Source organism: Rissa tridactyla, chromosome 15, assembly GCF_028500815.1.
Source record: "Rissa tridactyla isolate bRisTri1 chromosome 15, bRisTri1.patW.cur.20221130, whole genome shotgun sequence".
NCBI lineage: Eukaryota > Metazoa > Chordata > Aves > Charadriiformes > Laridae > Rissa > Rissa tridactyla.
The window spans coordinates 806,634-833,984 of NC_071480.1; the positions used below are offsets into that span (position 1 = coordinate 806,634).

General features: G+C 42.6%; 1 protein-coding gene and 1 long non-coding RNA gene across 2 annotated transcripts in view; one reads left to right on the forward strand and one right to left on the reverse strand.

The window, feature by feature from the left end:
* Positions 1 to 27,351, forward strand: part of LOC128918079 (uncharacterized) — a 132,223-nt gene that overhangs the window by 24,854 nt on the left and 80,018 nt on the right. The window contains exon 2 of the long non-coding RNA XR_008469442.1: positions 7,084 to 7,232. This is a non-coding gene — a long non-coding RNA (uncharacterized LOC128918079). The remainder of the gene's footprint in view (positions 1 to 7,083; positions 7,233 to 27,351) is intronic.
* LOC128918068 (myosin-1B-like) lies at positions 290 to 20,026 on the reverse strand. The gene is made up of 39 exons (XM_054221946.1): positions 20,010 to 20,026; positions 18,858 to 19,095; positions 18,625 to 18,768; positions 18,375 to 18,531; positions 16,347 to 16,374; positions 16,133 to 16,250; positions 15,961 to 16,053; positions 15,785 to 15,848; positions 15,602 to 15,700; positions 15,395 to 15,498; positions 15,175 to 15,313; positions 13,143 to 13,261; positions 12,903 to 13,052; positions 12,100 to 12,270; positions 11,538 to 11,844; positions 11,103 to 11,179; positions 9,860 to 9,947; positions 9,645 to 9,762; positions 8,771 to 8,894; positions 8,543 to 8,679; positions 8,186 to 8,441; positions 6,988 to 7,230; positions 6,707 to 6,883; positions 6,477 to 6,622; positions 6,299 to 6,389; positions 5,821 to 6,210; positions 5,573 to 5,699; positions 5,221 to 5,339; positions 4,746 to 4,942; positions 4,143 to 4,326; positions 3,891 to 4,056; positions 3,595 to 3,719; positions 3,061 to 3,369; positions 2,708 to 2,911; positions 1,925 to 2,050; positions 1,655 to 1,825; positions 1,464 to 1,568; positions 1,130 to 1,225; positions 290 to 485 (listed from the first exon to the last, which is right to left on the reverse strand). Exons 2-39 carry the CDS (start codon positions 19,059 to 19,061, stop codon positions 333 to 335), a joined length of 5,826 nt encoding a protein of 1,941 aa, XP_054077921.1. The 5' UTR covers positions 19,062 to 19,095; positions 20,010 to 20,026; the 3' UTR covers positions 290 to 332.

Sequence of the window (27,351 nt, forward strand, 5' to 3'; positions counted from 1 at the left end):
TGTAGTCTTAGTCTATCAAAGAAATTCATACATCTCTTTGCAAGATGGATAGCAAATCAATATAATTGTTGTTATTCCTCATGCGTGTTTAAAAATGTAGATGTAAAAATGTACTACTGTTTAATATACTTTTAAATGTGAACATGAACTGCGTACAAATACTCCAAAAGTAATGAACACTAGAATAAAAAAATAAAACATGCTAATCACTGTTCATATGCAAAGGTCTCTACTGCCTTTATTACCTAGACATAAATGAAAATTACAGAAGAAAGCAACACAGAGATATAAATTTTATGCATGCCTCCGGTCACTTTTTAGCCTTGAGATACTCATTCCTCCTCTTCTATCTTCTTATGAAACTCCCGGCTCTTAGCTCGGAGCTTGTTGACCTGCGACTCTGCAATGTCAGCCCGCTCCTCAGCTTCCTCCAGCTCATGCTGGATCTTGCGGAACTTGGAGAGGTTGACATTGGAGAGCTCCTCCTGTGTGGGGAGAGGGAGTTGTGAAAAGAACAGGCAGCATGTGTACAAAATTTAAATGCCACATCTGAACAAGCAGGCAGATGTAAAACCAAGGTAAGAAGCTGCTCAGAGTGTTAAGTGTGCCAGAAGAGAAAACAAAATAGAATCATTGAATGGTTAGAGTTGGAATTGACCTTAAAGATCATCGAGTTCCAACCCCCCTGCCATGGGCAGGGACACCTTCTGCTAGACCAGGTTGCTCAAAGCCCCATCCAACCTGGCCTTGAACACCTCCAGGGATGGGGCATCCACAACTTCTCTGGGAGTGTCTAAAAGGCCACGGCCACATTACACACAGCATGGTCCAGGCAAAGTTCATGGCAGAGTCCTGAGCAGACATAGTAACAGCTGCTTCTGACACCCAGAGTAGGGTAGGAAGAAAGAAATTGAGGCGGGAAGTGAGGGTTAAAAAAAAAAAAAAAAAATAGAGCTGGGGAAGTAGAGTTCCTCTCCAAACCAGCAAATGTTACTCTTACGTTCTCCATTGCCTTGTAGCAAACACATCAAAACAGTCAAGGTTTCCAAAAGCTGGACAGAGGAAGACACCAACACAGAACTCCACCTCCACCAGAAGGAAGTTTTGCTTCGGTCAGAGTGGTACTTACAGCCTCCTCAGCTTGCCTCTTGTAGGACTTCACTTTCATTTGCAGCTTGTCCACCAGATCCTGGAGCCTGAGAACATTCTTCCGGTCTTCCTCAGACTACAGAGAATGACAAGTAATAGAAACCCTTGTTTGTCTCTTACTTTAAATTTCATAAACATGAAATAGAGGGAGTAGCATTCCTTAATGAGCATTGCTGTCCAGATGGACAGAAGTCAAAATTCTGTTGGCTGCGTTGACTGAGGTATGGAAAGAAATCCCTCTGGAAGACAAAGTGCCAACATTTTGACCTTCCTGGAAAAAGAATGTTCCAAGAAAAAGGACCCTCCTGCCGTACCTGGTAGGTCAGCTCCTTCACCCTCCTCTCGTACTTGCGCACCCCCTTCACGGCTTCAGCGCTGCGCTTCTGCTCAGCATCAACCTCCCCTTCCAGCTCCCGCACCTGCAATGAGAAGTCCATCTTTGGAGCTTCCCTGGTATCTCTCCAAGGCACGTGCTCACTCCTGCAGAAACACCAGCCCTACGCACTCTGGCCTCCAGCTTCTGGATTTGCTTCTTGCCTCCCTTCAGTGCCAACTGCTCAGCCTCATCCAGACGGTGCTGCAGGTCCTTCACCGTCTGGTCCAGGTTCTTCTTCATCCTCTCCAGGTGAGCGCTGGTGTCCTGCTCCTTCTTCAGCTCTTCTGCCATCATGGCTGCCTGATGAGAGCAAAGAGGCAAAGCCATTTTTGGGGCTGGAGACATTCTAGGGGAGAATACATCCACCATCAGTAGCAGGGAAAGGATCTCCCGACTCACATCTGTGATGGCCTTCTTGGCCTTCTCTTCAGCATTGCGGGCTTCCTGGATCGTATCCTCCATTTCAGTCTGAATTTGGGAAATGTCTGTTTCCAGCTTCTTCTTGGTGTTGATCAAGCTGGTGTTCTGTTGAAAAGAAACATCACAAATTTGGTTTTGTTAGCTTGCAATATCATATCAAGAATACCATATAAATGTTTTTTTAGCATAAATTATGCCATTAGGTCACATCGGATTCTGCTCTAAAGGAGCTGCTGTAGTAGCTGTTATATTCTTAGCTGTGATGTGCTTCAATGTTTCAAGAACCTCCTCCATAAAGTCTTTCCTCACAGTTTTTCAGTCATCAGAGAAAGAATTTAGACTTATAGAGAAAAAGACATAATCTTTTGCCATTTTTAATCTAGTGGCTGTAAAAGGCTTAAATGCTGCTACAGAATACTTATAATGAAATTATTAAATGATGTTAATGTATTAGTGTATTCCTGCTTTGTTAATGATCAACCTAAGTTAGACTTTACAGTCTTAAATGTAAATGTGAAAGCTGTTGAACTCATTTAAGTTGTAGAGTTAGAACCTCACATATCTCTCTGAAATTATTACTTTTAAGATAGCCTAGTGACATTTATATCAGATCTGAAGCTGAAAAGTCACTTTTAATATTTGTTATCCATACTATGAAAATTACAGTGCCTTTTACAAAATACTCTTACAGGTCAGCCAGTCTTCAGTTCTTTTATTTGTATGCAGAAAAAGTACAAATACTAAATATATTTAAACACTGACCTGTGTATGGAGGAGCTGCACACGCTCACTTGCATCCAGAAGCTCCTGCTCAGCCACTTTCCTGGAGCGCTCCGTCTGCTCCAGGGCTGCCCGTAGCTCCTCAATTTCAGCCTGCAGCAGGTTTGCTCTGCGCTCCACCATGGCCACCTGCTCCTTCAGATCCTCCTGTGTCCTGAGAGCACCATCCAAGTGTATCTGGGTATCCTGTAAAAGAGACAAGACACACTGTGACATGTGTTTTTCCTATTTTGTAATTTCCTATTTTCACACCAATATAGAACCGATAGAACTGTAGAACAGGAATTTTTTAGCTGCATCAGAAAGCAGTCAGCAGATGTTTACTTGTGCTATACCTTGAGCACTCCCTGTGTGTTTCTCAGGTTCTTTTGTGCCTCTGCAGCCACGCGGTTGGCATGGCTCAGCTGGATCTCCATTTCGTTCAGGTCTCCCTCCATCTTCTTCTTCAGCCGCAGGGCTTCATTCCTGCTCCTGATCTCAGCGTCCAGGGTGCTCTGCATGGACTCCACAATTCTGAGGTGGTTTCTTTTCATCTGATCGATCTCCTCATCTTTCTCTGCTATCTTCCTGTCAATCTCAGACTTCACCTGGTTGAGCTCAAGCTGGAGGCGCAGGATCTTCCCCTCTTCATGCTCTAGGGAAGCCTGCAAAACATGTAAAGAACAGTTATTATATAAGTAAGAATGTCAGTAACTTTACATGAACTATTATCTTGAAGAATAGATTGTTTTTGCGTCCAAAATCCCCGGCTTCCTGTGCCTGGAGTTTGTTCTCAATGCAAATAGTTTCATAAATTATTAAATTTCATAAATTATTCTGAGGTTGCTAAATTGTGTTGCAAGTAAACAATTAAGAACTGAAGACTGCACCTCAGCTTCCTCCAAGGAGGCTTGGAGTTCAGATTTCTCCTGCTCAATCTGCTTCTTGACTTTCTCCAGCTCATGAATCGCCTTTCCGCCCTCGGCAATCTGCTCCGAGAGGTCGGAAATCTCCTCTGTGGGAGCAAAGACCAATGACAAGGTCAGGCACAGAGCAGAATGGGAAGGGCCCTTTCACACCAAGGTGACAGGCATCTTTGCCGACCTGCAGGCACAGACCCATACGGAATGGCAGTAGCGGTGGCTAGGGAAAGAGCTCTGCCAGGAGCCGAGGAACGGGGACTTACGCTGCAAGTTCTTGTTCTCACGCTTCAGCGTTTCCAGGTGGTCCAAGGACTCCTCATAGGCATTCTTCATCTTAAACAGCTCTGTGCTGAGAGAGCGAGACTCCTTCTGGGAGGCTTCCAGCTCAGCCTGCGTTTCCTCATACTTCTGCTTCCACTCTGCCAGGATCTGAAGAGAAACGGGGCATGAGTATGGCTGTGGCAGTCAGGAGGGGACGCTCTGCCCAGGAGCCGCAGGCCTGGAGCCCAAAACACCTTGTCAAAGTTCTTCTGCTTCTTATCCAGCGCTGCGCAGGCAGCATTCGATCGCTCCACGTCAATCATCAGGTCCTCCACTTCATTCTGCAGCCTCTGCTTCGTCTTCTCCAGGGAGGCACATTTGGCATTGACAGCTTCAACGTGTTCCTCAGCATCCTGCAGGCGCTGTGCCAGCTTCTTCCTGGAAGGCGGTAAGCACAGCTCCAGGTGAGGAAGCAGATGGGAGCCTGTGGTGTGCAGCCAGTATGCTTTTCACAAGAGCACACTTAGCCACTTGGTAGTGTGTGATCCCCATTTACAGGGAGGTGTAGGACCTCTCCCAGCCAGACACTGTATTTCTATGTCTGAATCCTGGGCTACAGCAGTTCACTCTCTGCTATTCACTCTGCTCTTCACATTAGCATCTCTCGGCTCTTCTGCATCTGAAGAGCTTTGCTGCTTCTGCTTTTCCCCAACGCATACCTGCTCTCGGTTATATTTTCTCTCTTCCTGGCACCCCACCCCAAAGCAGAACATTGGCTTCTTCCTGACGGTACCACGGTGGTCTCCTCAAATTCCCATTCTTAGTCTCTGCCAGCCTTCCCCACATTCCTCACGTACTTGGCCTCCTCCAGCTCCTCCGTGCGCTGAATGGCGTCCGTCTCGTATTTGGTTCTCCATTGGGCCACTTCGCTGTTGGCCTTGGACAGGGCACGCTGCAGCTCCCCCTTGGCCTCCTGCTCCTCCTCATATTGTTCCCGCAGCAAGTCACAGTCATGGCGAGCAGACTGCAAGGCGTGGGCCAGGGCGTTCTTGGCCTGGGGGAAAAATAGTACTGTGAAAATGAGTGGAAATATCCTGGGAGAAGTCCTTTGAAAGGACTGAAATGTTGATGGACACTGGATTATTCTGCTTTGAGTGATGCAAGCTACTGAATGGGAACATAAGATCTCGAAATCTTCAAAAAAATTAATGGATAAACTGTAGGGAAGGGGGACCAAAGCTAATATGGGAAGACATTACCTCAGTGGTTATTTTTCTCCCTCTCATCTTGTTAATTCTGTGATTTCATACATTTATGATAAAGCCTTCTCACCTTTATCTCTTCCTCTAAGTGCCTCTTGAGTTCCTCAATCTGTTGAGTGAAAGCCTGCTTGCCTCTTGACAGCTGAGAAATTAGAGCATCTTTCTCCTCCACCTGGCGTGAATATTCACCTGGAAGAGTTTACAGATAGAGAAGCCTTTTACTGCCTTTCATGACAGTTTTGTAGACATTTGGGGCCGTAAAGCAGATGGAAGACCTTGCAGAACCTTATGATCCCATTTCATGCATTTCTCATTACAGAGGAGGATAAAATATGTTGGAAAGACCACAAGACCATAAGGGTAATTTCTGCAGTAACACTCTGACATTATTCATTTACACATCAGACACGTGGATGTGTTACCTGATTCTGTCTGCAGGCGAGCTCTTTGAGCACTGAGGTCATTGATCATTCGCTGATGCTCTTCTTCTTTTGTCTTAATCTCACTTAGCTGATCTTCCAGTGTGCGACACATCTTTTCCAGACTTGCCTGTGTGCCAACATATGGAAAGGGAGGGATCAACTCTTCACACTCTTAATAACAGCAGGAGCAAAAGATGCATTGTATAGAATTCCACTGGGGCAGAAATACCTATAAGGTATTTGTGTACCTTGGCTTTGGAGACAGAGTCCATGTTACTGGCCAAGTCATCAATCTCCATCTTCAGCTCACTCTTCTCCTTCTCCAGCTTCTGCTTCACTCGCTGCAGGTTGTCGATCTGCTCCCCAAGCTCAGCTGTGCTGTCCGCGTGCTTCTTCCGCAGGGCGGCAGCCGTGGCCTCGTGCTGCAGCGTGGCCTCTTCGAGGTCACGACGCATCTTCTGAAACTCTGCCTCACGCTTCTTGTTCATATCGATCTGAGCTGCGGTAGCCCCTCCTGCTTCTTCCAGGCGCTCACTGATCTCCTCGAGCTCCCTCGAGAGGTCAGCCCGATGCTTCTCTGCTTTTGCCCGAGAGGTTCGCTCTGCCTCAATTTCCTCCTCCAGTTCCTCAATACGCGCCTAGGGAACATTAGGCAGCCTTCACACCCATGCCCTCCTCCTTCCTCACCTGGGACCCAGTGAAAGAGGGGAAGGAACAGAGACTTGCCTGCAGCTCCTTGATCTTCTTCTGCAATTGCATGCCCAGGGCTTGCTCATCCTCGATTTTGCTCTGGATCTGGCTGATTTCAAAGTCTTTCCTTTGGGCAAAGCAAACCATGTTAGAGCTCAAAGGAAGAAGACAAGTGCACCAGCCCAGCGCTCAGGTGCCCCACAGCCACACCTACTTCTTCAGTTTCTCATCCAGCTGCTGCTTATCATTTTCCAAATCCATTATGCTGTCATGGGCCAGCTTCAGGTCTCCTTCAAGTTTCCTCTTAGCTCTCTCAAGGTCCATGCGCAGTTTCTTCTCTTGCTCCAGGGACCCTTCCAGCTAAACACAACACCACCATCAGTGCTCTCTTCGCAGTGTCTGACTGTGCAACAGCTTTTTCTTCTCATATGCCTCTATACTTACATCGTCCACTTGCTGCTCCAGCTTGGTCTTGGCTTTGGTCAGCGTATTGACTTTGTCCTCTTCTGCCTGCAGGTCATCCAGTGTCTGCTGATGGGCCTCTTGGAGGGCTTTCTTCTCTTTTGTCAGCTTGGCGATGGTCTCGTCCAGGGTTGCCATCTCCTCTGTGAGGTTTTTCACCTTTGAGAAGGAGGGAGCAAGTATAAGTAAAGGAAGTAGATACAGAAGTCCTGTAGCAGCACAGTCCCTTTTCTGGAGCACGAGTGACAGGTTCTGCGTCATACCTTGTTTTCGGTGGCATGTTTTTCCTTCTCAACCTTGGCCAGTGTTAACTCAAGATCGTCAATATCTTTCTTCAGCTCTGAGCATTCATCCTCCAGTTTCCTCTTCTTGGCTGTCAGCTCAGCATTAATTTCCTCCTCATCCTCAGCCCTTTCAGTCACTTCCTTAATTTTGGCTTCCAGCTGGATTTTGGTTTTGATGAGCTGGTCACATCTTTCCTCAGCATCAGCAAGAGCATCAGCTTCCTGTTAGAGAAACAGTTTTGTTTGCTAATCTCAAGTTTTAGCAAAAGCTGAGTACAAGAAGGGTATTTCCTGCTGAAAAAGAGAGAAGTGGAATTATTATTTTTTATTATCTCATTGGAAAGAATTTTTGCACAGCCTGTTTTAAATCAGAGTAGGTTTTTATTGTATTTAATTTTTTAACTCTCATCAATTGTTCTCTCTTGCTGCATTTGTAGATGAAATGTCTAAAATTACTGTTTTTAATAAGGATTTTGATTATATTCCCTGAAAGTTAACAATTCAATCTAAAATTGTGCAAATGCCTTTTTGTTTTATTTCTGTAAAAGCTTTTCTTGGCAAGACTGACTTAGAATTCTTCTTTGTTCCACATAAATTGGTACATATTTCAGAAGCGATTGGTAGTTTCCTTTGAACCTGACTTTCTTTGAAGCTGTGCATGCTTAAAGACACAAGAGCATTGTGTAAGTGTTGCCAAACCTTTTGATCTTCCAAAGGAAATTGGAGACACAGATAGGTCTGAGTTTGGACGTAGAGTGTATTTAGGTTTTTGTGGAAGCGCAGCTGCAGGAGGACAGGTGAGATACCACGGATCGTAAGAAACGACATAAGGCTCTTTTATTCAGTCAACCGATTAAAACCAGAGTAAGTAGTCAACTGAATTCCTCTCCAGGCTGTTAAATGTTTATACTAAGTCTTTTGTGACTGTAGTTGCACCTTCTATTGTGAGCTTGCATGGAGAAACATACCTTTAGGCACAGAGGATTAAAAAGCATTCCCAAGTTAGAACCTTGTACTATAATGTTGATGCTGAGTGGCCTGCATTCTACCTTTAGCGATTCAGATTAAAACACCTTCTAAAGGCAAATTTAGTGTGCAGTGTGAGAGTTCCATAGTATGAGGAAGGATTTAAACCTTACTTATTTTCCCCTAGAAGAAATATACTGATAATACTCACTGCCTGCACTTGGAGCTGCAGGTCATTTTTCTCCTGCAGCAAAGAAACCATTTTCTCCTCCAGCTCCTTCCTCTTTGCCTCAGACTTTGCAAGCTCTTCCTTGGTTTTCTCAAACTCCCCCTTCATGTTGGCCATCTCCTTCTCCGATTCTGCGCTCTTCAGCAAGGGCTTGATCTTGAAGAAGAGCTTCATCCAGGGCCAGTGCTTGACGTTCATGAAGGACCGAACATTGTACTGGATGCAGAAGATGGACTCCCTGAAGCATAATTCAAATGTACATGGAATATTTTTAATATGACAAGTGTCAACACTTTCCCCCAAGTACAGTGACGTTAACTGAAGATGAGGAATGTCTACCTCCTCTCCACCATTCTCTGGTACTCCACTCTCATCAGGAAGCCCCTGCACCTGGCCTGTGTGCGGGTGATGAGCTGTGCCAGCTTCTCATCCCTCATCTCCTCCAGGAGTCCCAGCAGCCCAGCTTTGAAGAACACCTTGAGAAAGGGAACGTTGCAGCACATCACACTCAGGTAGAGCAAAGCACAGGCACACAGGGCCTGACAGTGGGTCAGGGAGGGTTTGTACCTTGGTGTGACCAAATTTGTACTGGGTGTGGTCCACATCGATGGACCCAAGAAGCTTCTCAGAAGCCTTCTTGCTATCAATGAACTGTCCCTCTGGGATAGCACTGGCATTAAGCACCTTGTATCTGTGGAATGCGAGGAAATATGAATGAAGGCAATCTCAAGACATAAGGTGACATATGACTTCAAGTCAGAAGGCTATACTCTTTATTGAAATTAACAGCAGTCTTTGCCGCAGAATCAGGCTGAGGGAGTTGGAATTCCACCCCCTGTTTAGAGATATCGCTATAATGAAGTCCTAATCTGATGACAAAATTAAGGAAACTCTTACTCTCTTTAGGTGATCAGTTATAGATGAAGATGGGATACTGATCTCCAGCCATTTCAGCCCAATACCTCTTTTCACTTAAACTATGCTGTAGAAAATTGCTAAAGAGGAACATTGCCACTACGTGTCTAGGAAGAAAACATCTTCCCCTGAAACTTGCAGCTGACACAATGGCCAAAGCACTCTATCTGAGTTTGTAATTTTTGCCTGAGAGCATGTTGTAGCCACAACCCAATCTGCATTTTTTAATCTTGTAAGCATAGGCTTGCGTAGCTCTATTGTGCTTCCGTATTCAGAGACACTGGCTAAGTTCAGCTTTTTGAAGATGAGCAGTCAGTGAGGACATCTGACTTATCTCTTAATTTCTTCAACAATTTCTCTTTTGCTAGCCATACATGTTTCCTTTGGTTATACATTCCAGCATTTTCCCCTTCTATCAGTTATAATCATATATTGTGGGCACTAAAAAATAACTGCAAATGTAAAAATACTTAAGATATACAACTTATCCAACAAAGACAGAATGGAGAGCAGAGAGGAGACGGACCTCTGTTTGAAGTCTGCATAGAGGATTCTGCTGGGGAATCCCTTCCTGCAAATCCTTATCCCTTCCAGCACGCCATTACAACGCAGCTGGTGTAACACCAGCTCATGCTCCATGGCACCTAAGCAAATAAGACAATTGTTTGGTACTTCAGGATAAAGCATAGAGAATAATGGCTGCATCACACTATGCAGCTTCTCTCTACTTGAGATTCTTACCAGGTGTTTTTGTTTCATTGGGGATGATGCAGCGCACAAAATGGGGGTGAGTGCTCCGTAGATTGGTCATCAGCTTGTTTAAGTTCTCCTGTGGGTTGATGAGCAAAGGTTTTTCATTAGCAAATGGTACCTCTGCAGTTATACTGTCAGATGTGAGAAAACTGCTGGAAAGCAACAATGGATTGTTTATTACCACCTATAGCCATCCTTATTTGAATTTTCTGTTGCCTTTCAGTCTTGAGCATGAGGGAAAGTCACAAAACTGTGTAATGAGTTTTCATGACACTGAGGGATACATCTACTCAGACAGGACACCTATGAAGAAGGGTGCGCAGAAGTTTGTGGCAAAAGGTATAATCTTCAGTGAACAATGATTTTTTTGCAATCACCAGTTTCTCACTCTATGGAGACACTGACTATTGATGTGAATAGAAACAAAACCAAAATAGGACAAAAGGGAAGAGAGGAAGGACCAAGTTTGCAGAAAAGCCTGTGAAAGAGAAGCTTAATGGCATTAGGTGCTACTTGTGAAGATGTATTTGACAAAGGTTGAGCAGGGGAAGGCAAGAAAGTCTCCTTGTTCAGTGAGAATGGGGGTTACAAGTTATAGAGCAAAGGCATGAGTGTCAGGTTCTACAGAAAACCTTTCTAGAAGTGTTTTTAATAGCAAACCCATGAACTATCTCTGATTTTAGCAATCACTTTTACTAGCCATGTCCTAAGAGTTCTCAATTTAGCCCTGGTTTGGTACAGACAAATTTAGTCAGACAAATATTTCTTTCACAGTGTGAAAAGCTGTTCTGGATGCCAGTAGCCAGATGCCACAGGTGCTGAAACAAGAGCGGTTCCATCTGTTTTAAGCTGTGTTATCATGTGCAAATGCAGACTTGAGATTCCCTGAGGCAGGTAGCCAGATCGATCATTGCCCTCCCAAAGCAGAGGGAGAGGGGGAAGAGCCAGATCCTATCAACTGGTGTACTCATAAGTATATGAAACTGTAGCCTGACCTAAGTACTTTTTCCAATATTTGAAGTTAGGCTGGATCAAGATGTATCTTCCTTAGCTGGCCTCAGCTGACTTGGAGTTAGCTCTTTTATGAATAACTGAAGAAATATTCTTGATGCAAAAAAATGTTAATAGATGCAGTAAAATGGTCTTATTGGATTTAGTGTGAGGTTTCACAACTTTCAACTAAAAAAAAAAAAAAGAGGAAAAAAATAGAGAGAATAACTTCTGTACTTACCCTGAAAAGAGCTGATACAGTCTGGAAAGAAGAGCCCTTCTTCTTGCCTCCCTTCTTGCCGCCACCACCACTACTCTCTGAAGAACACCAAAAAAGACAGTTTTACAACTTTGATTTGTAAAATTTTTCTCTGTGATACTGCAAGAAGCTTTTTCATATGTATAAGTCAGGCTAAGAAAGGAACCTAGGATGCAGTGGGAAACAGAGTCAACACTCAGTCTAAAGGAACACAGGAAAAAAGATGCGTGATAATCCAAGAGAGTATCATGGTTGAGTGGAATGCTTGAAATACATTAGATATTTTCCTTTATTAATAAATTCAAGCCATGGGAGACTCCACACAACACGTGATTGCTTTAGGACACTCTAGCTGATACTCATGGCTCTGGTAGAGTCATTAAACAAAAATGAAAGTTTGAATTTCACAGAACTGACCTGCCTCTCCTCCAGCAGAAGCAAAGAGTAAGGCCAGTGTCTTCAGGGATGATTTTTGGTACAGCCCCACAACAGTTTCATTCAAGGGATCCTTGTTCTTGTCAAGCCAGCCAGAGATATTGTAGTCCACTGTGCCAGCGTAGTGCACCAGGGAGAAGTGGGCCTCAGCCTTGCCTTTGGCAGGCTTGGGCTTCTGGAAGTTGTTGGACTTGCCCAGGTGCTGGTCGTAGAGCTTGTTCTTGAAAGAGGTGTCAGTTGCCTTGGGGAACATGCACTCCTCTTCCAGGATGGAGAAGATGCCCATGGGCTGGGAGAAGCAGAAGGAAGGAGGAAGAGTGAAAAGGTAGAAAGAATCACAAAGAAATAAAGAAATATTGTCCCCTAAGTGGGACAATATTAGAGGTCTCACAGATTGTTCTTCCGCACAGCAGAACAAACTAAAAAATGCTCTGAATTTATGTATTTATGATATCATGTTTATCCTTTCAAGCTACATTTATAAATATATATAAAAAAATAATGCATTTCTGAAAATATTAGACATTGTGAGTTACACAAATACCTTCTCAATGAGCTCAATGCAGGCAGCCAGGTCCATCCCAAAGTCAATGAACTCCCATTCAATTCCTTCCTTCTTGTACTCTTCCTGCTCCAGCACGAACATGTGGTGGTTGAAGAACTGTTGCAGTTTCTCATTGGTGAAGTTGATGCACAGCTGCTCCAGGCTGTTGAACTGCACAATTACAAATAGAGATTACTATTAATGTAAATTTAGAAATCTAGGGATAAAGAACAGCACTGGCTTTTTGTACCACATTACAGAAGGATCTGCGAGTGTTCCTTCATTGCTCAGCCAAGAGTTTAGAACTTCTCTCAATTTAGCTTCTGTCATCTTGTGTCAAACTTTATCTGTATGTTTATGACCTCTCGAAGGTTAGGCCACTTTAATCTTTCATAATTTTCAGTTTTGATATCTACTAGCTCGACTAATTCAGTTATGTGAGCGGTCACAGCGCAGTAGTTTATGCAACATTTCCAAATGCTGATTTCAAAGCATGCCACAAGCCTTCTAATCACAAATTGTGTCTATGGAAGTGGTGTCCCTGCATTATGTACCAAATGCCATGTTAGTCTACTGTTTGTAATCAGTCAAAAAATGGCATTTATAGATTTCCATTGGTATATATGCAACACAAAAGTCTATTCCCAGTTAAAAACCTGTGAGAATCATGATGCTTTAAATGCAATCTGAAAGATCAAACCATTTCTGACAAAAAAAAAAGAAAAAGACATCATTCTTTCTTAATTACTTTGGCATACAATAGGTTTACTTCCAAAAGCCTGGTAATAAAACACTGTTCTTACATCAAAGATCTCAAAGCCAGCAATGTCCAGGACACCAATGAAGTACTGTCTGGGCTGCTTGGTATCCAGCTGTTGGTTGATGCGAATAACCATCCACAGGAACATCTTCTCAAACACAGCCTTTGCCAGGGCACCTACTGAATTGTACACCTAAAATAAAAAACAGAAGGCTTGTAGTTATCATGCAAGGCAAAAGAGGAAGTCCAGAGGATTTGTCAACAAAACAGGGATTTTTGTTACCTGCTGTACAGTTTGACCCTTGGTCACATATTCATTCCCAACCTTGACTCGTGGGTAGCAGAGGGCCTTGAGCAGGTCAGCTGAGTTCAGACCCATCAGGTAGGCAGCCTTGTCAGCCACTAAAGACCAGAAAAACCAGTTGTTAAGGTACCAGCAGGCATTAATATTACTTTAAAACAAGTATTAAAAGACAATTCTAGTAAAGGTAAATAGATTAATTAAGATAGACAAGTAATGTGTTTGTAGCTCGTCATAAGCAATGTACCCTAGTAATTATGGAACATATATGTTAGCTATTTTTTCTTCACCTATTCCTAGTTTACTTTGAAATTTGAATGAAAAATCAATTTAGAGACATTTAGGTAGGCAGACTTTTTAATACTAAATGCTGAAAAAGAAGAAGGAAAGCAAAAGCCTGGGATGAGGATCAGGTTGCAGACAATCACAGATCATTTCAGAAGCAAATACAGTGTAATTTGTTTCAGTGACTACTGGAAAAGTAACTTTAAAGATGTAATACTCAAGAGAGCACAATGCATAAGTGTCAATTATGCCTCTACGAATCTACAGCTAAACATATGCGACGAAGGGTTATTTTTAGAAGTGCATCCTCAAACAACAACTTTGGCATTTTACTTTTTGCTATGGCTTTTACTATTGAATTCAAACTCTGCCAGCAGGCACAGTATGTAAAATGATTTGTCCAAGAATGTTTATATAATTCATATGAAATCATGATTAAAAAGTACAGCAGACTTCAGCATCAATGTTGGACATGATCTAAGAGTCTGAAATTGTGATGAGAGATATTTAGACTAGAAATTGGGGGAAAATGTCCAATGAGTAAGGATAGTGAAGTACTAGAGCAGATTGCATATTTTCCTCAATTTTTTCAAAAGCAGATAAAGAAAGGAAGACTGCACAATAAATCCAGTCCAAGGAGATGGAGAAGATGAACGGGCACAGTGCTCTGCCAGCTTTCTGAGCAAATAAAACTTGCAATATAAAAGACGACTTTACCACACAGATAGTTGTTCACAGTTCAGAGTAATCCTCAGAAGAGGATTACAGTGTCTCAGAAACAGAACTGATTTCAGTGGAATCAGTGTTACATACACTGCTCCAAAAGTTTCCAAGATTTTGTCAGCAAAATACTACGACTTTAGAAAGTTACAGCTATTCTTTGTGGCCTATTCTACTGTTACTGTTCATCATCATCAGATTCATTGCTGTTGTATTCCTTGTAGCCATTTTCATTTATGTCTTAACTTTCCTAAAAAAATCACAAACCGCAAAATCAAAAACTCCCTTATGTTTATGATATACGCAAATAACTCTGGTTTCATGGAAATACTTCCATGAACTTTGAAAGGAATGCACCTTTGAACAATTCTAGGCAAAGCAAATGCAATAGACATATCTCGGATGTCTATTTTGCAAACAAAAGTCCTGGAGACATGCTGACGCTCTACAGAAAATGTAGACCATATGAGGCACAGCTGCAGTATTAACTAATGCTCCTCTTGACACCTCCCACCAGTGTAAAATGAAGTAGCACAATGCTCTCAGTTCAGGCATTGTGAGTTGTCTCCAGAATACAAGCTTTGAAGCAGAGCAGCTTCAGGATTCTGGCTTCCTGCCACCCAGAAGAAATACTATTAGGAGGTGACTACAGCTGATGATAAATGATAGTGGCTACCAGGGCACGTAAACTATGGTCAGCGAGCAGAGCGGCTCCCGGTTCTGTGCCAGGTCTGGGAAGCTGCCATTCAGCACAGCAGTAGAGTGTGCTTTTCTGGAAGCGAGCTTTAGGATTGACTGCCCTTGTACTTTGCATAGCTCCAAATCATCTGCATCTTCCACCGAGTTGCGTTCTTCCAGCAAAGTCCTCTGAGTAGGACACATGTCTATTGTACAACACTAGCACCTGGGGAAATGCGCAGGCGTAGTCAATGATTCTGACCCCAAACTACTGCCTGTATTAGTGAGTGTTCCGGTATATACTGTGCTCCGGTATACATCATGCCGGTACCTTCTGTGCCATCTGGCTCTGCCTGCTCCTCACGCTGCTTCTGCTTAAACTTCAGGTTGCCATAGTGCATGACAGCCCCCGTCAGCTTGTAAATGGCTGTTTTCTCATCGGGAGTGAAGCCCAGGATGTCAATGGCACTCTAACAAAAGCATCATTAGAGTAAGTATCATGATTGGTAAAGGTGAGAGTCCGCCTAAGAAAACTTCTGCGTGTTACTTACGTCTGTTGCCATCAGCTCTTCCTGGTCGTTAATGCTGGGAACCGTGATCTCACCTTGACTCACGTACTGGTAATCATACGGGTTGGTGGTGATCAGTAACATCTCTGAAAAGAAGAATAAAACATGTCGGATCAATGTAAATGGCACATCAAGGCACTAAATGCTGCTCCGTGACCTTTGTCAGGAGAAGTTAGTGCTCTTTCCTACCAATCAGCTCTGGCTTCTTGTTGGACATGATCTGGTAGAATATGTGGTAGCTTCTTTCTGCCTTAAGCTGGAAAGTGACTCTGGACTTCTCCAGCAGATCTGGCAAAGACGGTAGGACAGAGTTAGTGCAAGAAAATTGAGGCAGGCTGGGAGGAAAAGGCTCAGGCCAGGAGAGTCACTTACATGTTTCAATGTCAGCAGAAGCCAGTTTTCCCGTGGCACCAAAATGGATTCTGATGAATTTACCCTGAAAGAAGCAGACAAGTCAACATAGATTAAGTTTAGAATCCTGACTGCAAGAATATTTGAGTCGGTGTGCTGATAAGAAAGAAGTAATTTTTCCCCAGGCAACAACTTACAAAGCGTGAGGAGTTGTCGTTCCTCACTGTCTTGGCATTGCCAAAAGCCTCCAGCAGTGGGTTGGCACTGATGATTTGATCCTCAAGTGTCCCCTAAAGCAGGAAACTTCTTGTCACAATATAGCTCATAAATAAAGCTGACAGTTGCAGGTTCCTACCTTTGGGACCTCACCTGCATTTTGCCTGTTGGCTGCTGCTCTTCTTTCTTCTTATCCCCACTCGCTGCAATTGTTGCAAAGTACTGGATGACACGCTTTGTGTTCACAGTCTTCCCTGCACCGGATTCTCCGCTGTCAAACCAAAAAGAGAAGCAGAGAGCGTGCGGTCAGCAGGAGGTCCCCTGGCACCTGGCAGCCCCGCAGGGACCCGAGCAGGGATGTACATACGTGATCAGGATCGACTGGTTCTCGCGATCTGTGAAAGAGGCAGAATGAAACAGACTTTTAAATGAGAACACACAAAACTTGAAAATTAATACAGTAAATGTAAGTTTTGACAAGAAAAAAATTCTTTTTTTTTCCTTTGTTTACTCCTACTAAATTTTTCAGTTTTAATTCCTTGCAAAGAAATTTGCACAACATTCTTACCTCTAAACATAACCAGAACACACTTGCATCTAGAAAGATCATAGAATCATAGAACTGTCTAGGCTGGAAGGGACTTTTCAGATCATTGAGTCCAACCATCAATTTAACACTGCCAAAACCATCAATAAACTATATCCCTCAGCACCAAATCTACTCGTCTTTTAAATACCTCCTGGGATGGCGATTGCATCACTTCCTCGGGCAGCCTGTTGTAAAGCTTGACAACCCTTTCGGCGAAGAAATTTTTCCTAATATCCACACTAAATCTCCCCTGGCTCAACTTGATGCCATTTCCTCTTGTCCTATTGTTTGTTACTTGGGAGAAGAGACTTGACTCCCACCTCATTATAACCTCCTTTCAAATAGTTGTAGAGACCGAGAAGGTCTACCCTCAGGCCCCTTTTCTCCAGGCTGAACACTCCCAGCTCCCTCAGACACTCCTCACAAGACTTGTGCTCCAGACCCCTCACCATTTTCGTTTCCTTTCTGTGGACCTGCTCCAGCACCTCACTGTCTTTTTTGTGGTGAGGGACCCCACAGCCTTCGAGGTGGGGCCTCACCAGTGCTGAGTACAGGGGGATGATCACTTTCCTAGTCCTACTCACCACACTGTTCCTGACACAGGCCAGCATGCTGTTGGCTTTCTTGGCCACCTGGGCACACTGCTGGCTCATATTCAGCTGACTGTCACCCAACATCCCCAGGTTCTTTTCCTCCAGGCATCTTTCCAGACACTACTATGGATGTAGATTTGATGGGTGGACTGTTAAATGGATAGGGAATTGGCTGGATAAGCACATCTAAAGAGTTATAGTCAAAGGCTCAAAATTCAAATGGTTACTGAGTGGTGCCCCTCAAGTGTTTGTTCTGTGACCAATACTACTTAATGCTTCCATTAATGACATACACAGTGGGACTCAGTGCACCCTCAGGAAGTTTTCAGATGACTGAGGCGGTGCAGTTGATAATATGAATGGGAAAGAATGCCATCCAGAGGGACCTTGACAAGCTTCAGAAGTGGGCCCATGTGAACATCATGAAGTTCAACAAATCCAAGTGCAAATTTCTGCATTCAGGTTAGGGAAATCCTCAATATCAGTCCATACTGGGGAATGACGAGCTTGAGAGTAGTTCTGCACAGAAGGACTTGGGGATACGGGTGGATGTAAAATTGGATACGAACTGGCAATGAGCATTTGCAGGCCAGAAAGCCACTCAGATCTTGGGCTACATGAGAAGACTCCTACTCCACTCTTGTGAGACTCCAGCTGTAATACTCCATCCAACTCTTGGGTCTCCAGTGCAAGAAAGAAATGGACCTGTTAGAGTGGACCCTGAAAATGATCAGAGGGCTGGAGCACGTCTCCTGTGAAGAAAGGCTGAGAGAGTTAGGGTTGTTCAGCCTGGAGAAGGGAAGGCTCCATAGTCACCTTATTGCAGCCTTTCAATATATAAAGGCAGCTTATGAGAAAGACAGAGGAAGACTTTTTACCAGTGCCTGTAGAGGCAGGACAAGGGGCAATGGCTTCTAACTGCAAGAGTTTAGAATGAACATAAGGAAGAAATATTTTACGATGAGGGCAGTAAGACACAGGAACAGGTTGCCCAGAGAAGCTGTGGATGCCTCATCATTGGAAGTGCTTTAGGTTAGATTGGACAGAGTTTCTAGCAACCTAACCTAGTGGAAGATGTCCCTCCCAATGCCTTCCCAAAGGGAAGGACTAGATGATTTTTAAAGATCATTTACACCATAAACTGTTCTATGATTCTATAACGCTTTTCCAAGAACACTGTCTTTTTGATGGAATCACTCTGAGGGCCACTCACCAGTCAGCATGAACTGATAGGCGTTGTCAGAGATGGAGAAGATGTGTGGAGGGGCCTCCTGGCGCTTCTTGCCTCGGTAGGCCAACACCACCTCCGGGTTGTACACCGGCAGCCACTTGTAGGGGTTGACAGTGACGCAGAAGAGACCCGAGTAGGTCTGTGAGGAAGGGAGACTGCATGTTGGCCTCCACTTAGCCTGGCAGAGCGGTTCCTCCTAGCTACCCAAAGGCAGAGTGCTACTGGTACTTACGTAGATCATCCAGGCTGCATAACGCTCTTTGAGGTTGTACAGCACAGCGGGTTCGTGGAGGTGGGTCATCATGGCCATGTCCTCGATTTTATCATACTTGGGAGGGTTCATGGCAAAGATTTGATCTTCCTTCACAGTGAGGGTCTGTCAGAGGAAGAAAGAGATGCGTGACTGTCAGCTAAGAGCTGAGACTGGGAATTACATACAGTTTTTAAGCCTTGAATTTTCCTCACCTCTCCTGCTTCAGTCTTGACGGTGACCTTCCCTGATTCTTTGCTCTGGATTGTGCTTTTCACATAGGATTCCTTTGCATGCACCACAAAGACTGAAGTCTTGGCATCAAATGGCTTGTTCTGGGCCTCAATTCTTTCCTTTTCTGACTTTCGGAGGTAGGGAGCTGCCTCCCCAAAGATGGCCATCTCAGAGTCTGACGACATGGCTGCAATTTATTGAGTGCAGCACGGCACGGGGCTGAAGTGGAGAGACATACTACAGTGTTGAGTGAAGGAAATAATGGCTTTGTACTACTTACCTGATTCTCTGCAGTGTTCTGCTCTGACTATTCTTGTGGTGTCCCTATCGGTCTTACCTGCTTTTCACCCTAGATATCCTTTAATTTACAGATATCCTTTAATTTATTTACATCCTAAAGAAGGCAGGTGTCTTTGATTTAGATTATTTTAACTTTCTCTCCCTTATTCATGTTTACATGTTCAGTTCTTTGGATCTAGTAGTGTTTCGGTAAGCTATACAGAAAAATTGGATTGATTGGCACAACATAAAAATTTTCTATATGAAGCAGCAGAGAGACCAAAGGAAGTCATCTAATGGGAATTATGAAAGCCCACTTACATCCTTCCTCTCTTGCACGTTTTAGATGATGTATTTTGTATCAACTATAGAAATGGAACAGCATAAGAAAAAAGGTGTGCAATAAGCAGAAGCACAAGTGTGAATTGTCTATGCAAAGCTTTTTCCTCAGTTAGAAATCAGAGTTTTAGCTTCTCCAGTTGTTCTGCCTTTTCTACTTCAAGATAATCTCTTTAAGATTAACTTGTACCAAAAGAGAAAAACTTCTCAATAAAAAAAACTGAGAAGGATTTGACAAAATCTTAACTACATATGTGCTGTTCATTCATCTTGTCTTTCCTGGATTTCTATTTACAGGCGATGTCCTGTGTGGTAAGAGGTCAACTGTTTCCCAGTAGGTACCAAACAAATGTGTCCAATCCAGTTATGCCAGGAAATTTGCTGGTTTAGACAGCACAGCTCAGGTAGAATTACACTGCATCAGTATGCACAGATGTAAAGGGATATGAGAAGCGTCCAAACAGCTGCATAAAAAAAACATCTTGGAGAGTCTATTCCTATGGAGCAGGTCTTACCTCTTGTGATACCAGCTGTCTCTCACGTTGAAAGCTGATCAATACTGAAAAACAGAAATGACAACTTCCTTCTTATTTTTTCACGGAATCCCAAGGATAAGCCACAGGGCAACAATATGCTGGTGATTTGAAAGCAGAAAGAAAATCTCTATTGGTACAGTCCTTTAAAGAAAGCAGTTTTGCAGGCAGCAGGAATGCAGTGGGATTCTGCCAGCATGCAGCCCTCCATGCTCTTACCTTGAAGCTCTCTGTGGAGACAGAACAGACTTGTCCTACCAGCACTTTTATAGATTCTGGTCTGCATATACAACTCCCTCCTCCTCTCTCTTAGGTCAAAAAATTTTTGGCAAAGCATTATTTGGCAAACTTGACTGAGTGCATGATTCCCATTCGTGCTCGTGGATATATTTAGAAATATTTGAAGTCTTATTAGCTATGTGAATAAATCTCCTATAAATATTTTGACTAGGAATCTGAAAGGAGGAAGTGCTGTCCAGCAAATAGAGCAGGACACCAGGACTTGGAATTGTTGGCCTCTCTTTTCTGACTCCTGAATTACTGTTTGACATACAAGATTTGTGTGTCTCAGGACTCAGCAGCAGTGAGAAGGATTACTATTACAAAGCTTTAGGGAGATTCTATTCTGAAATATTCTGTAAATAAAGAATAAGAACAATCTAGTATAGTCTAATTCCAAAAATGTGGACAGCCATATAATGTTGTGTTGCTGCACCTACTTACCACTCCGTAGTTCTTTACTGGCTACTTTCAAAAGGCCAGAAAAGACTGTTTATCCCCCTTGATTCATACATTTAATCACATCTTTTACCTTCTTCTGAAGTATTGCCTGTTGTATACAATTTGAAATTGGATTTTAAAGGTATTTTGCTTTTCTCCATATCTACCGGTGCTGGTTTGCTCAGACATATGTCTAGCAGAAGCTTCAGTAGGGTCAGATTAGCAGTGATTACTGGCATTTTGTGTCCTTCATGTTTTAAGGTTTATTGGCAGTTTTAAATTGCTGATTTGCTGCTTATTGTAGAGACCTTGGAGAGTGGCTATAGTTACCAAATCCAAGAATGGGGTTTAGATCACAAACACACCTCTTCCAGCCTTCCCAAGCATGAACATAAACTCTACAGAAATTTAGAGAACTCTTGGGAGACTCTAGGTCTTGACACGTCTAACCTGTGGATGTAGACACAACTTCCCACCCCAACACCCCACCCCAAAACCCAGCAATCCAGTGCAAATCCTAGGTACTCTAAATAGATCTATTCTGCCAGAAGCTTCATTCAACATAAAGTTTTAACAAAAAGTAACCTAAACCTCATCCTAAGAATACAAATCTAGATCAAGAAGGAAATTTTTTCTTCATCTTAAAATAGCTTGTAATTTCCAAAAAAGACCAACCAAACAAAGAATCATTAGTTTATGCAAAATTCACAAAGGTTTCAGATACTGTTTACATAGATGAAGAAGAACACCTGACTTGTTCCGACACATCAATGACAATGCATTGTGTCTTAAGACAGGCACGTTGTTTATCTATGTACAAATAAGTTTAGATGTGCAGATACCTTTTAAACAAACCATGATAGTTCTCAGTGACAATGAAAGTTAGGTAGACCTGGAAAGACATGCATTAAGTAACTAGAAAAAGAAGCCACTCACATGACTTTTAGCAATTCACAAGGATTTTTAGGCACATGGCCACTTTAGAGAATGTGGTGTGGGCATATCCTCTGGTACTACAGATGTGCATCAGACAGTAAAAAAATTATATCCTATCTTGTGGGAATGGTGTAGGAGGAAAAGACACAAGTATAATACTCTAGCTGCTCTATATAGTAAAAGTTTGAGATTCATGAGGTGTCTAGGAATACTTTCTGCATCCTGCAGAGCTGTCATTTCCTTTGCAAAGAGTTAAGAATGGTGTGCTATTTGAAGTTCTTCCATGGATTTGGGATGAGGTGCTGTGATTCTGTACCATATTCTGAAGGCTCATGCTCTCCCTCAAATTGCTGGGAAGTGAATCACTGTAAGAAGGGTCAGAGAGGATGACCTTCTCAACTCACTGCTTTAAAGAACTTTTGTACATTTCTGACACTGCATGTACAACTGAAACATATGAGATCAAGTGCTCTCTTATGAGGCTGCCAATGGCTTTCTGAACATTAAATGCAGAGATTTTATAGCTTCTGTTTGAAAAATAATGAGAACTTGTAGAAATGTCATTGAAGAAAATGGAAAGTCTTATTCATCCTCTAGCATGCAAAACAGGATAAAGGGAGAGAAAGAAAGGATAGATTTTTCCCTATTTTTCTTATACGTTATGTAACTGTTTAACAAGGAACAGACTTGACTGTTCTTTATATGACACATGAAATTAACTCCAAGTTATATCTGTATTTTTTTGATAAATTTGTCTCTGACTGCTGACATAGTAACTTCCAAGTTGTGCAGGAACTGAAAGCTTAGCAGCTGAAATCCATATAGCTGTAAGAAATCTCTCACACTTACTTCTGATTAAGGGTCTCTGTGACCCTGGCAATATCCACTTTTACAGTCATTACTGTGTTTATATGTCTAGTATTAGCTGCAAAATTATTCCTTCTTGGGTTTTCTACACGTTAATTAAAGAGGGTGACTTGGATTCCAGTACACTGGTTGAAAGATCACACTTGCAGTAAATCATCGTCTCTGTCAGTTTGACATGTTGTATTTTGTTTCACGTTCTAGGGTAATGGAAATCATCTGGGAAGGCAATAGATTTAAGAGGGAATGACAGATGGCTTTTTTTCTGTTCCCTGTGTCTTTTAACTTCCCTTGCTAGAAACCTGGTAATAAAGGACCACCTTCTACAATGCATGGCTTTCATCTGCTTAATTCAGGAAATGGCACATCACACATATTCTCCCTGCAGTGAGTACATCAGGTCCCGAATCCATCCTGGGGCACTGTGGCTCCAGAGTTTTTGTGGATTGCCTTACCTCTCCACCTAGCTTAGAAAAGTGAGAATGGGGAGACTCTAACCAGTCTGTAAAGAGATTCTATCCATTACCTGTCTGGTAAGAGGACTTGTCAAGGAAGAGCATTTCTCCTTACTTTGCTATATAAGAGATGAGGGGCTCCTCTTACCCCTATCCTGATCCTCAGCCTGCTGAGGGGATAAAAAACAGTAAGTGATCTGTTCCTCTTTTGCACAGGATGATTTGGCCTAAGGGTCCCCATTCCATATGCTGAATGAGACTGATTCTGTTTGGGGTGTTAACATCAGGTCAGAACACAGCAAAGGAAAACAATCACCGAAGGCACCTGGTCTTCAATATCAAATTTCCTGTTCCTGAAGAGACTCTTAGAGAAGCAAGGCTATGGTCAGATAAGGCTTTCCTAAACAAGGTCGCTATCCTACACTCAGCACTTTCTGGGTCTAAAACAGTTGGTAGAATGGAAAGGCACAAGTATCAAAAGTCAGTTTGGGAGCTTTTCAAGCTCAAGCGTCTTCTTTATTCTGGCGATGCATTGAAGTTTTTTCCCACATCCAATAACGTAATGGTGCAATAGGAAATGAACAAATGTTATGGCAATAGTAGAAAACATCATAATGGAAGTATCTGCAGAATCTAAGTCAAAGCTGGCCGGATCCATAATACACCTCAAATTTGGGGTTTTATTGCTTGCAGTAATCAGTAATCTTCAATGTCTAGAAAAGAAAAAAGAAACAGCAAGATATTATTACAAAAAAGTGACAATTTAATGTTCTGTGAATTTTCAGAATAATTTTTTGTGTTTGTGATGTTCTCACGATGCTGTTAATCTCAAGACTTTTTACAGAATTTGTTCAACTGGGATGGTATAGTGTCAACTTGCACTTCAGCCACTTCCTGTTGTTTTCAGGTTTTGGAAAAGATTGCATTAACATTTTTCACTTGTGGATGGAAAAAAGATTCATAAATACAAAGGAGTGATGGTTCTTCTTCTCCTGTGATTGATTGTAGAGGTGGACTTAATGCTACTGGCAAAGTCATTGATCTCAATCTTCCACTCACCTTTCTCTTTTGCCAGTTTCTGCTTATTGCTTTGCAGCGTTTTGCTCCCCAAATTAATTTATCTGCAGAAGAAAAAGAATAATAACTTCATAGAACCACAGAAGTGTTGGTGATAAAAGACCTCTGTAGGTCCCTAGTTATGTTTTCAAGTAATGAAAACATCCCACCTCTCTCAAAAATCTGTTGCTGTGGTGCACTATCCTCTCACTGAAAAATAATGTCCAGGCTGAACCTTCCAAGCCACTACTTGTGTTTTATCATCTGACAACATTACCAAGAACAGTTTATCTTCATCACTTTTTTGATGGCACGTCAAGTAGTTATAGGCTGCTATACCACTCCCCAGCTTCTTTGCCAGACTAAAACCCTTGTATGTTGTGTGTGCTGACCAACTTGATAGCCTACCACTGCACTCTCCAGTTTCTCCACATCCCTCTGTCACGGGCGAAGTGAATAACTTCACTTGTAAGAGAGTAGTTAAATGTTTATTAACATAAAACAGTGATTTAACAAAGTTAGTAGTGAATGCGACAGTGTTTTACGAGATTCAATGCCAGGGCACACTTGATTATTTACTGCATAGAGGCCAGGGTCAGACAAGCTCTCAGGGAGACCCTCCCGTTGAGTCACGAGGTTCGGAAAGGACCCCCTTGCTTTCTAAACTCCTTCTCAGAGAGGACTCTAGGTGCAGCTGGATCCAATTCTAGTCCCAGACTTGGTCAACGGTTTATGTCTAAAGGATTATATATGTGCAATCAATCCTTAGATCACTTAGCTAAGATTTCAAAGTTTAGCATGCTATTAGTCACTTACCGAGAATCTGTTGCGGCAAGGAATCTCTCAGCCTCGAGGAGAAGAACCTTAAGTGAGCGTCCCCACTCAAGAGGAGACCCTGTCGTGCAGCCCGCTGCCGTGCAGGAGAGCTCAAAGGGCTCTTGGGCTGTCCACTATTTATGGAGTAAGATAATTGACCTATAGCCATGTTCTCATGGGAACAAGATACCCAGGTTCCCACTCCAGACAGTGTTTTGGTTATGTTGCCAGCCATCTCCCACAGTTCAAGTGCGACTCATCACAACTCCCGCTGATGGCCATGGCTTGAGCAGGAGCCGGGGGGGGTGGGAAGGGGAGACCACACCGCCACACCGTCTTGAACAGAGGGAAAGTAACAACTTCCTTCAACCTGATAGTGACACTCTTCCTAATGTAGCCTAATATATGGTTTGTTTCCTTCACAATACGCGTGCACTGCTGGCTCTTATTTGTTACCTGAAGCTTTGCCAAGGATACACTCCGCATCATCGTTGTCCAAGGTGCTGATGAAAATATTGAATATGGGCCGCGGTGTTGAACCACTGTGCTTGTTAGTGACAGCTAACTGAATATCACCATCCCTTGAACTCAGGAGTCCAACCAGTTTTCAACAAACCTAATAATCCATCTGTCCAATGCGTTCTTCTGAATGAGATTGCTGGAGGATACAATGTCAAAAAACCTTACTGAAGTTCACTTCTTTCTTCCCTCATTTACTTAACCCTAGAAGCAATCTCTTCCAGCACAATTATTTTTCCTTCCTTCTTATCTCCACTTCGTTAGGTGTCCTGTAACTCTTGAGGGCTTCTTAAGTTTTTAAAAGTTACAGAGAGGAAAAAGAAAAATGAAGTTAAAGTACTTAGAAAAGAATAAAAAAATCTGCCTCTGTATTCATTTTCCCTGAGATGCAAGGATCAGAGAAGAAGGAAAAAAAAAAAAAAAAAAACAACCCAAACAGGTGGGAAAGGGGAAAATGTATTTTCAATTGAAAATTCAATTCAATTTCAGAGTGAAGTAATTTATAAATTATTAATGAAACTACTTTTAATCTCATCATCACTTTGTATTGTTTTTCATGTTGTTTAGGTCACCTTGGATCTCGAAGAGTGAAATTCATACAGACTGGAATATCTACATGGTTCATCACATTTTCTGGTTAATTTTCATTTTATCATGTTCTGTTTTCTAAAAATGTCATTTAAGTGATTTTTTTTTTATTTTGCAGAAATAAAATGATTAAACAGATAAGTCATAACTGAAATAATCAAAAAGTTTATAACTTATAGTTTCTTGGAGTTGCAACTCCAAGTTTTAGTGTTGTATGGAATAAGTAGGAGTCTGGACTTTTTTCCAGGTTTTACTTATCTCAGCAACCTGTTCCAGCACTTGAATGGCCTCACTGCTAAATTCCTTTTTCTTATGTTTAAATGGGATTTCCAATGTTTCAATTTGTGCCTATTGCCCCTTGTCACAGCATAGCACAGAGAAAAGTTATTGTGATGTGGTGTGGTATGGTATTGATCTCGGAATCCCCTCCTCAACAGGACAAGGGGAAACAATAGGATGGAAAAGATCATGGTTCAAGATAAAGACAGGAAGGCTGCTTACCAGTTACTGTCATAGGCAAAACAGACTCAACTTAGGAAAATTTATTTAATTTTTGCAAATTCAAATAGATTTGGTTAGTGTGAAACAAGGACAAAAATTAAAACAATACCTTCTCCCAACACTTCCCAGACTCAGCTTCACTTCTTCATTCCTGACTTCTTTGCCCCCACCTCCAAGCGGTGCAGGTAAATGAGGAATGGGGGGGTAGCAGTCCATAACAGTTCCTCTCTGCTGCTCCTTCCTCTTCATACTTTTGCCTTACTCCAGCATGGGCTGCTGTTCCTTCAGGAAATTCCAACCTGCTCCAGTGTGGGGTCCTTCGTGAGCTGCGGCGTGGATATCTGCTCCACTGTGGTCCTCTTTGTGGACTTCAGAGAAGTCTGAACCAGTCAGTGGCTGTAGTACCTCCTCCCCTTCCTTCTTCTCTGACATTATGGAACACAGGATCAAAAGGGTATAATGCCTTGCTAAGGTCAAACTGAACAGCAGACACTGCTCTTTCCATGTTCACTAAGCTAGTAATTTCATCACAGAAGGCTCTGAGGTTGATGTGGTATTATTTCTCCTGCTGAGTACTTCCAATGATCTTATCTTCCTTCATGTATATAAAAATATTTCCTATGAGGTTTTGCATCAGTTTCCCAGGAATCAAGGAGAGGCTGACTGGCATGTAGTTTGCACCTTCCTGCCTTTCTTGAATATAGGAATGACATTTACCATCTTCTAGTCCTCAGAAACCTTCCCAATCCCCATGACCTTTCAAAGATAATCTATAATGACTTTGTAATGACATCTGCGAACTCCCTCAGCACTGTGTATGTGTCCCATCAGGTCACATGAATTTTACTGTGTCCAAATTCTTTAACTGT